Source organism: Triticum urartu, chromosome 1A (assembly GCF_056163025.1).
Source record: "Triticum urartu cultivar PI428250 chromosome 1A, HENAU_Tu73, whole genome shotgun sequence".
Lineage (NCBI taxonomy): Eukaryota > Viridiplantae > Streptophyta > Magnoliopsida > Poales > Poaceae > Triticum > Triticum urartu.
The window spans coordinates 225,913,259-225,924,069 of NC_141873.1; the positions used below are offsets into that span (position 1 = coordinate 225,913,259).

Genomic DNA, 10,811 nt, shown 5'->3' on the forward strand with positions numbered 1-10,811 from the left:
CACCTCTCCAAAGACTTCACAAAATTCAATTTCACGAAGATTGGGTCATCCTAGTGGCTTGCCACGTAACATTAGCATAAGTCATTTGTCAAGGCACCTTCACCCATTACTAGACCGTAAAGGCGTGCGTTGCCACGCCCATCCATCCTAAAACAAATATATAGACATGTTAATGAAACTTATTAGACTTTGGAAACATTTGATAAAAATTGAACGATTCAAATTAAAAGCGTGTCGATATAAGTAGTGCGGCATAATTGTCAACCATTAGTTAGAATCAATCCACTAATGGCATAAATCCTTTGTGGTTTACTTTTTTCCTATATCAAATTCATCCAAAGAAATGAATGAGAAATAGACATAACAAAAAAATGTACAACATTCTATCTTCTGGAGGCTAGCCTTGTCTGATTTTTGAACATGATTCAACTGTCCAAGAGAAGTACTTTGGTGGAATATCCCCATAGAATTGGCTATCTTCCCAAATAAAATGGGCATGTTGCAGCAGGCACAGATGGTATTCAAAATCAGGACCCTTAGACGTGTACCGATCTTCCATCGGAGTTTTTTTTACTAAAAAGAGAGCACTTAAAGAGGCGGTCGTTGTACCTTTTTAACTCAATCTAGTAAATCAGTACCAGATCCCTCTTCACCAGCGTAATCCTCAAATGTTCAATAATCAAAATAGTTCAAATTCTTGTAATAACTTGTAGTTTACTAGAAACATGATATATTATGTTACAAGGACAAAGAGCTTACACTACTGCGTGGAATCCACCAGACCCCCAAACCCTCCCACAAGATCAACTCGCATCCTCACCTAAACTCTGAAATTGCACCATGAATTTTCATTATTTAAGTAATAATTAAACATCCCAATTCAGAAAGAGATAAAACATTATACTATGGCAATAAAAGGTATTCGCTATAGTTTACAGACATTCCGTTTGTAGTTTCTTGATGGTATGATCATGTTCGTATGGAAACAAAGTAATTGCGCAAATAATGACAGAAACAACAAATTCTAGAGCAAGCAAAATAAAAAATAATGACGGAACCATCTTTATGATTTTCAAAGATAAGAAAATGTAAATTACAACTTAACTTAATTATAATTAATTATCTGGTTCTAGTTTAAATACAGGTAATACAGAAATGCATACGATTATGTCCCTTGAATGCCTTTTTTCATTCACAGTTGCAACTCATTCAAGAAACAGGAAGACAAACTTTTGATTCCCTTCCTTGTTTCATTATCCCATCTTGTAAGTAAGAATCTGTAAAAGAAAAATAGAAAATAGACGATGTAAACAAAATACCATCTTTGCAGAGAAAATTATATTATGAGCGTCTCCTGAAACCTGCTTAAATGCACATTTGAAGATCGAAGAGGAGACTGAGATAACACGGGAAAAAGCTCAATGAGTAGCAAGCAGCAGGGAAGAAAAAAGATGGGAGGAAAGTCAAGTGGACATAACGACGTGAGCTAATCGCTTTGCTTCTCTTTGTATCAATCCAAGGCGCTCTCCCTGCTCCTAAACGACATAGGAAGCGGCAAGTAGGAGAGATAGAGAGGCTAGGGCGCTTGAGGAAGGAACGACAACTGGCGCTTGAGGAGGCTATGGCGGCGGCGGCGGCGGTGAGGAAGGCACGGCAGACGCAAATTCATGAAAGAGAGGCAGGGGATGCAAAGTACGAGCCAGACACCATATGGGCCTGTATTTCAGCTAACACGGTTGGTTTGGCCCGATTAATGAGAGGACACCTAGGTCAGCCTGCGGAGCAGCGGCCCTGAGCCGGGCGGGCCGCGCGAGTAAGGACGTGAAAAACAGGTAGAAGCTAGTCGACGCGCGGTAGATGGATCTGGAACGTCCAGTATTGCGATCCAACGGTCGAAAACGTTAAATCACTGTGAGAACGTCGTAGCTCGCCCCGTTTTACTGTTTCTCAATAAGATCTCTATGGGCATGTACTCTCATAACACCTTCACTTGAATAAACTCAAGGGGATGGACCTTCACTTGAATAAACTCAAGGGGATGGCACTAGAGCTCTTGGGCCTATTTATAGCCCCCAAGTTCCTACTAGAGTTTGAGTCTGAGGATACCAAAAGTTGTTTCCACTACAACACTAAGTTTTATCTACACCCTCCGTTCCTAAATATAAGTTTTTTTAGACATTTTAAATAGACTACAACATATGGATGTATGTAGACATATTTTAGAGTATAGATTCACTCATTTTGCTCCGTATATAGTCACTTGTTGGAATCTCTAGAAAAACTTATATTTGGGAACGGAGGGAGTATAATATGTAGTGTAAGAAAAACGCTCTTATATTATGTGACTTAGGCAGTGGTATTTTTGCCATTAAAGCGGTTATTTTGCCAATCGGCTCTTTTTGGCGACTCTGCTAGAGTTGCTCTTAGTTTGCAAGTGAATTTGATTTGAATTACTCCCTCCGTCCTACAATGTAAGACATTTTCTGACGCTAGTGTACTGTCAAAAGACGTCTTACATTATAAGACGGAGAAAGTATATAATACTACCACATAGTTTGTTTGCCCTACGTTTCTAAACAGAAACTGGCCTGCAACTATTCTGCGTGAAAAGCTTAGACATCTTCACGCCTCTCTTTTACATCATGTATCCATCCAAATTAACCAAGCTGTCTAGTCCTATAGCATAAACTCTGCTACTCGCGGATTGCACACAGTTTAGATACAATTCTCACAACGAATCTCGGAAGGAGAAATAGGATCATCACAGGACGAGTATCAAAACTTTTGGTGAATATACTCTCACGGAATTTCCTTTATCGGGAGTATGTGCAGAATTGAAGCTTGGGAATTTTCAGTAAATCGTTTGCAGCCGCTGCTCTGCCACACCACTTTCTTTCTCAATGTATGAAGTCCTTAGAATATCAGGTTGAGGAGATCTTGGTGCAGGCAAATATGATGGAATGGAGTCAAACTTATGACCAGGGGAAGCAGCGGCAGCTTCGGCCATGAAGTTCTGGAAAGCAACACAGTCGTCAGGGGAGCAGAAGGGCAACAATGATGTTTGTAAGGCAAAATGTGATGCAAAAGCAACACATTTTGGAGTCCCAACATAACAGTAGTAGGACACTAGAGAGCAAAAGGCAAGATGTGATAGAAAAACAAGTAAATTGGAGCCAAAACCATTTTATTATAATGATCACAATTCAAAATTAATGTTCTGTTTCTAATGCCAAAGTTCTAATTCCAAACATCAACTATAAAATGATGTGGTACTTTAAGTAGTGTATTTTTATGTACAAAGAGTAGTGGAAAAGCATAGCTGAAACTAACTATTAAGGAATATATTGTAGAGATAACAAAAGAGATGAAGAAATTTGTTGATGTTATCTAAAACCGAAACTGCATCTGAACCAATTGACCCGAAAGAAACCAGTTTAGTTGAAATAGTCTACCAGAAGTAGTCACCGAGCCTGTTTAGCCATGCATTCAGACCGGTCAGTAAGGACTTGAAGAAAACTAGCATGGATTCTATTCTCAGATAGGCTGTGATAAAGAGGACGGGCTGAGCCCTAGACAGTAGACCAAACACAGGCATCCAATTAAGAGAAGTAATTTTCAGTTTTTCAGCAAACAAAGGATTGGAAGCAGCACCTTATGCTTTACATACACAACCATGGAGTCAACCACAAGTATTTCCCTGCCATAACAAGATGAAGTCCTACCTAAAAGATAAAGCTGTTACTTAACAGAAGTACAATTTCATAGAGAAGTCACTGTTACCTTTATCAGTTGTTCTGCAGTCTGAACATCTGTTGCAGAACTTCCATTGATTTCAATAGACATTGCATCCTCCTCCAAATCGTTTATCAAGATGCTCGATCTGCTAGCGCGGCGAATGTAATCAATTCTTGCACCAGTCGGGCCAATCACGGCTTCAGCATAGATAATTGGAACTTGCATCTTTTCAGTAACCTGTCAATTGTCAAATAATCCACCATCACAAACATATACTAATTATTGTTGTGAAGAAAAACAAAACATGTAGGTAAGCTTAGAAACTCTACAACACAAACTATACAAACCTGTGCAGTGATTGCTGGTGATTTACTAGTTAATGGACGCACAAGCACATGTGAAGGTGCTTCTGGGCCACACGCAGACACACGACAGTGCAGAAGGTTTTCCACAGTGGCTGGTGGATGCATCCTCAATGATTGAGATGCTTGCAGTTCATATTCAGACATACCACGAGGTGTCGGTAGATCAGCAGCTGCGGATGGAGATACCCTGCTGGTATGAGATTCACCTCCATATAATGATATTCCCAGGTGTGGACGTTTTCCCATTGTAGCCGATTGACATGTCTTCCTCAGTGAATGTGCTTGGTGACCATGCACAGATATAAGGGAGCGTATTCTTTCAACAGTAGCTGATGCACCGATTGGTGAAGTTGCTCGTAATTCATATGCTGTCAGGTTGTGGTGTGAACCTAATTCAATAGGAGCTGATAGGTATGTTCCCTTGGGTGGTGAAGATGTTTCTTGTCCATACGCACTTATACCATGGTGTGGAGGTGTAACTGATCGATATCTTCCAAAAGAGGTAGGAGCTTCGACAGGATTCCTGCATCTCATGTAGTAAGTTCCAGTCCATTGGGGTTCACGCTGATGATCGTCGGAATGGCAGAGTGGACTAACTGCTTCCAGACAGCCTTCGGGGTGGTCACTGTAGTAAAGCGGGGGCATTCCCTCAGGATGGTCACTGTAATGACATTGGGGCATTTCCACATGTAACATCGACAAAGGCACCTGAAGATATAAGAGTTCCTCTGAATCAAATATTGGGTAGTGTAGAAAGCGGTGGCAACGGATCGGATGCGGATCGGATAGTCCTCCTAACACTTCGATTTTCATATTTTCGGAACAAATACGAATGCAAATACGGATGTTATGGATACGAATGCGGATCGAATGTTACTCGAATACGGAGGCATATCGGATGTTTACTCAATTAAGAACAGAAAAGAATAATAGTGACACATTAGTTAAAGGAAATGAGTCAATAGCTATGTGACAGAAAATAATCAACTTGAAACACATAATAAGTTAATGGTAGACATGTTAATGAATAAATACTACTATAATGCATAATAGTTTTTAAGTTTAATCATACAAAAAGTAAATTTAACAACTTATTAAGCTTTTATATTGGATAATTGGCATATTGGGGCTAGACTTGCTTAAATTAGCTCACGGAATTTTATTCGGATACAGATATATCCACTTCCATATCCATATTTGTGCCAAAATCCAGTACCACATTTGTATTTGTATTTGTAAAAAATAAACCCGGATATCTTCCATTTCCATTTTAGTTTGGACGTGGATGCTTCGGATACGAATATGCATTTTCTCGAATACAATTGTCGGATATTTCGGATTATCCGCCACTTCCCACCCTTAAAGAATCTACTATAACTTTCGATGGCTGTTACAAGAGTAATGTTCAAAACAGTGGCAACTACTTACATGAGGGTCAAACAATGGGATAACACTTCGATCAACCAGGTACTTCCTCAAATGAGAAGCAACAAGTTCCAAAGCCTTCCGCACGCGTGCAGGTTGTCCCCATATTTCAACAATCCTATCTTTTTCAAGTGCAACAGGCGGCAAGTCACAATCTGCATGGTCAAAGCACGCAAGGAATGACATACTGGCTAAAGGACACTGGATGCTGGAACAATAAACCCCATAATAACCACCGTCCGTTCAAATAAGTGACGTGGTTTTAGTTCAATTTTAAAAAGATAGTATATGATCCAAAGGACATCAACTGAAAGAATGGCATACTGAAACTGCTTATCATCGTATCGAAAAGATAGTAACTCGAGGTAATAGCAACTTTCTGTTAAAATAAAAGTGAGCTCGGCATAAGGGTGAACCCACTTTTGGCTAAATGATGGATGCAGTGGAAAACTTAATTCATCTCATTTTTAACAGATGATGCATTCTCTTATTTGAACTCATTGTAGAAACAGTTTCCTGCCGTAGCATTCAGGCAATCTTTTGGTGATAGGTGCATATGACTACAGTACTAACACACAAGTCAAGCAAATCAGTTACACAAAAATCAAAGGATACATGATTGGATGGTTGGTAGGACTTAGAATTTGAAGTACATATTGTACTCTATCGAAACCCTCTACATGTAGATTAATACACGTGCAAATTATACCTACATTGATTGAACTATCTTCTTCTGCCTTCAGTAGCAACTTGACTGATTTCTCCATAACCAAACTAATAGGGAAGCAAGCCCAACATTTTCAAGTAGCACACATATACATCATTAAGGCACAAACCAATACTACAACTACACAACATTTCAGAACTGCTTTTCAGCCTATGATTGACACATGCAACCTTGTTTGAGAAAATATACTAATGTAAAAGCAACAAAACATCATATGTTTTCCAAATTTCAGCTTTGCGCCAACTAAGTAACTATATGGTTAAGTAAGCCACAATTCATGTTCCTTATTGACAGACATCAACAGTTCAACTCCATAAGTGCATATCATCCACAGAATCACATGTATACTAGTACATTATGACAAATCAATGATATGGATACAAGGAAGCAGTGGATGTGGATAAGTGAGCTTACAGGTAGACCAGAAAAAATAACATACCAAGGACATAAATGTTAGTTTTGGAAGCTTCCTCGATAGAATATATCATCAAACCTTGCTCCCCGATAAGGCTCACTGCCTGTTCACTTGGTATAAGGATCCGTGCCACAACTGTACTGTCAGACCCCATGTTTAAGCCATCATCATAAATTATGTGCTGATATACTCTCAATAGTGCATCCATGGCTGGAGGTATTAATTCATCTGGTTGCTCCTTTGCGAAAATGATAACCTTTCAATGAAAAAGATGAAATATTTTTTTAGGACAACTGAAAGACGAATCATGTCTCCTTTCCATAAACTGAAGTCCATCGGCTTTAGGACCACTGTATTGCAAAACATGCCTTCTTCCATATGCTGATATACACTAAGAAAGGAAAATAAGTAAAGAATGTGTGGTATAAAAACCAAAAAAGGCAAGATGCAGCAATGATGGAATACTAAGCATTAAGCTAAAGAACTATTAAATCCGTAGCAGCCAGTTCCCTGCTAGAGTGCAACATACTAGAGTGTTAACACAGCATGCTGAGAAAATAAAGTCCACATCTCCATGCGAATTACTAGTTGATTGTTAAGCCAAGACAGATGGGGCCAGAAATTTAGTGTAAACAGGTCTAAATTCAAAAAAAGGCTTGGTTGCAACGGAAAATAACGCAAGGTATATATGGACAACGAACACCTATGTCAACAATTAAGAAAATTCTACCATATTTTAGACATAAAAAGAATACAAAGGTGTGTTTTCCAATTAATTAGGTTAAATCCTTAGGTTGATCAAGTAGAAACAAGATATCTGTTCAATCAACAACTTACAGCTCTTTCTGCCCCCGCAAGATGACCACCTATTATACGGATACATGCTTTTGTTTCCTCGCACAGTCTTCTAACCCTCTCTCCTTTGTAACCAATTATCGGACCGAGCTTTGTAGCAGAAATTAGCATCCTGAAGACTGTAGTTCCAGGCCAATCAGGGTACCTATTTTCACCAGCAGAGCAAGTGGTATCGTCACCAGGGCCTACATCATCAGTACTGCCTTGTCCCGTAACAGTCCCGAGAGCTTCCTTCTGAGATTTCCTGACCATTTGAGTAACCCACCGCTCTGTTGAATTTCTCTGCATCTCAGTCATTCCCACCAAGCACTGAAGCATCACAACAGATAGACAAATACAATAGTGAAAAACTGTGTGCACTTTAGCTATTCCCAGTAGCACTGAAGCATCACAACATAAAGTGATGAGGGCATCCCTAGCTCTTTACCATCTTCTCATGTTGCTGATCAAGTCACTATTCAAATAAGCTTAATGATCCATGTATTGGACCAATAACAAGAGCACGTGCCAACAGGAGTGGACCCAGCGAAAAAAAGACCCGGTGTCTATACTATGCATGACATATAGCAAGGAAATTTCTTGGACCCGGTGTCCTGTGCACCCCTATGGTTGAACCTGGGTACGCCCCTGCGTGCCAAGTTACTATCACAACAGGTGAATTCTCTCTTAATTGATTTTGACAATTTAAATGATGAGGACTTTATACTGCCTAAATCCCTGTATCTTTGCATGATTAGGTTCGAAGCATCGGAGAACATGAGCAAGGAGTGGAACATGTTGACATCTAACAATAAGGTGTGCACGAGGAGGCATGGGGAGAAGTGGTGCCATCATCAAATGAAGAGAACACAAGATGGAAACACGATATTCCCTTCCAGATTCGGATTGACTGCCAGAAAGTCCATAATTGAAATAGGTGCAGAATGTGTATGCGTGCTTCAAATAAGGCAAATAAATAAAATTTGGATCCCCTAAAAAAAATACATTTTGGAAAGCTGGATCTGTGTGCTTTCCAAACTGTATGCTGCCAGCCTTTGATTCGAAGAGATTGAGTAGGTATCTTCAAAAGAATACGTCGGTGCTAATCTGAGTTTCCAAACAGAGTCATATGAGTTAGGAAAGTTATAGCTCGGTTTGTTTTCGACTCCAACCTTTGAGCATCCAGAAGTCTTTATATACCCTTGTAAGTCGTGGCTTGGAGGTCAGACCACGTTTAAGACTATTGTAAAACTCCGGAGAACTGCGCAAACATTCATCTGAATTCCTATACACCAAGTTCATTTCAACAGGGTGCATTTTCTACCGAAAATTTGGGCGTCATCTGTTGTTCCGCTGGGAACTAGGAACTGCTTGTGCTCGGAGGATCCTTACGCAAGTTTGTGGTGTTGCGAATTTCTGACGGGTTGCGAATCGTTGCATCTGGCAGCAGGTGAATAGCCAAAGAAATTGCAGAATTACACAAGTTATCTACGTCGGTCTCTGAGAACGTCGGGTCATCCCGTATGATAAAGACAAATACAATACTGAAAAAACTTGTGCATTTCACACATTCCCACTAGCACAGATAGAAAAGCACAACCATAAAAGCGAACCTAGGAATAAATGGGTAACAGCTAGTAGGATTTTTCCTGTTAAGCTAAATCACATTTGTACCGAGATAAAGACTGAAATCAAGAACTCAGGCATACTAAAGAATGCAGGAACAAGTACATAACTTGCAGAAAGCCCCCCCCCCCCCACCCCCCCCCCCCACCCCCCCACACACACACCCCAAACACGCACACACAAAACGGAGACAAATGACTACTAGTACAAGATTACGATTAAATCGAAGCACACCAAGCTGATAAAGGTCTAACACAGCTCGATCTCAAGCAGCAGCGTGCCAGCACTATGGGAACAAGCCTAAAACCCCACACTCTAAAGCCAACGATTATACCAAACAAGGGGCCTCCTTCTAGCATCAGAATCTCGCAACTAAGCCGACCTTCCGCGACTCGTCCCCCAGAACGGAGCTCTGTGATTCCCGCGAGGAAACCGAGACCACACCGTAGCGCCCTGTAGGCCTGCTGCGCTAGCCATGCCAATCAGAGGACGCGCCGCACGGACTCAAGAGGGGCGAGAGCGGGGAAGGGGAGGATACCTTCAATCAGCGGCCGGCGGCGCGGTCAGCGCCCTGTCGGCGGAGGCGTGGAGCTCGTGGGTGGCGACGCCGGAGCAGGAGGGAGGAGAGGGTTTGGGGTTTAGAGTTGGTGGGGCCGAGAAGGTTTTGGGTAGGGACCCACATACTCCCTCCTTCCATCTATATAGGACCTAATACGTTTTTCGAGATTAACTTTGACTAAATATTAGAGCAATAATATATGACATGTGACTTACACAAAGTACACTATTAAATTCGTGTGTGAAAGGATCTTTCAATGATATAATTTTCACATTGTGCATGTCATGTACTATTAATCTTATCAATAGTCAAAGGTGGTCTTAAAAACGCATTAGGCCCTATATAGATGGAAGGAGGAGTATGCAAAGTTCCCTTTTTTTAAATGATACTCCCTCCGTTAAAAAAAATGTTTTGGACGACATTTTGCGAAAACCACCTCCAGTTTGGCATAGAACTATTTTTTAATATATATAAAAAATATTGACGAAAAAATCAACAGAAGGGGGTCCACCACGCAGCCACAAGCCTCGGGCTCCCCCCCTAGGGTGCGCCCCCTGAGTTTGTGGGGCCCTGGCAGGCCTCTGAAGCCCATCTTCTGCTATGCCATTTGACCTAGAAAAATGAGAAGGGGGTTTCGCGACGAAGCGCCGCTGTCTAGAGGCAGAACCTTGGCAAGAGCACTTTTGCTCTCCGGCGGAGCGATTCCGCCGGGGAAACTTCCCTGAAAGGGGAAATCGAAGCCATCCTCATCACCAACGGTCCTCTCATCGTGGGAGGACTAATATTCATCATCTTCATCGGCATCATCTCATCTCAAACCCTACTTCATCTCTTGTATTCAATCTTTGTCTCAAGACCACAGATTGGTACCTGTGGGTTGCTAGTAGTGTTGATTATAGCTTGTAGTTGATGCTAATTGGTTTATTTGGTGAAAGATTATATGTTCAGATCCTTAATGAGATTCAATACTCCTCTGATCTTGAACATGAATATGATTTGTGAGTAGTTACTTTTGTTCTTAAGGACATGAGAGAAGTCTTGGCATAAGTAATCATGTGAATTTGGTATTCGTTCGATATTTTGATGATATGTACGTAGTTGCTTCCTTTAGTGGTGTCGTGTGAA

At 40.9% G+C, this 10,811-nt stretch overlaps 1 protein-coding gene across 3 annotated transcripts; it reads right to left on the reverse strand.

Annotated features, from left to right (window-relative positions):
• Positions 1–1,134: 1,134 nt before the first annotated feature.
• Positions 1,135–9,791, reverse strand: LOC125552762 (flowering locus K homology domain). 3 transcript variants are annotated; one of them, XM_087517479.1, is made up of 8 exons: positions 9,666–9,791; positions 7,505–7,831; positions 6,692–6,923; positions 5,529–5,680; positions 4,083–4,808; positions 3,781–3,972; positions 3,652–3,722; positions 2,880–3,013 (listed from the first exon to the last, which is right to left on the reverse strand). In XM_087517479.1, exons 2-7 carry the CDS (start codon positions 7,817–7,819, stop codon positions 3,660–3,662), a joined length of 1,680 nt encoding a protein of 559 aa, XP_087373605.1. In that variant the 5' UTR covers positions 7,820–7,831; positions 9,666–9,791; the 3' UTR covers positions 2,880–3,013; positions 3,652–3,659. The 3 variants fall into 3 exon arrangements, with proteins under 3 accessions (XP_048572402.1, XP_048572389.1, XP_087373605.1); XM_048716445.2 differs by lacking the exons at positions 2,880–3,013; positions 3,652–3,722 and adding an exon at positions 1,135–1,277; XM_048716432.2 differs by lacking the exon at positions 3,652–3,722 and having other exon boundaries at positions 2,521–3,013.
• Positions 9,792–10,811: the final 1,020 nt, after the last annotated feature.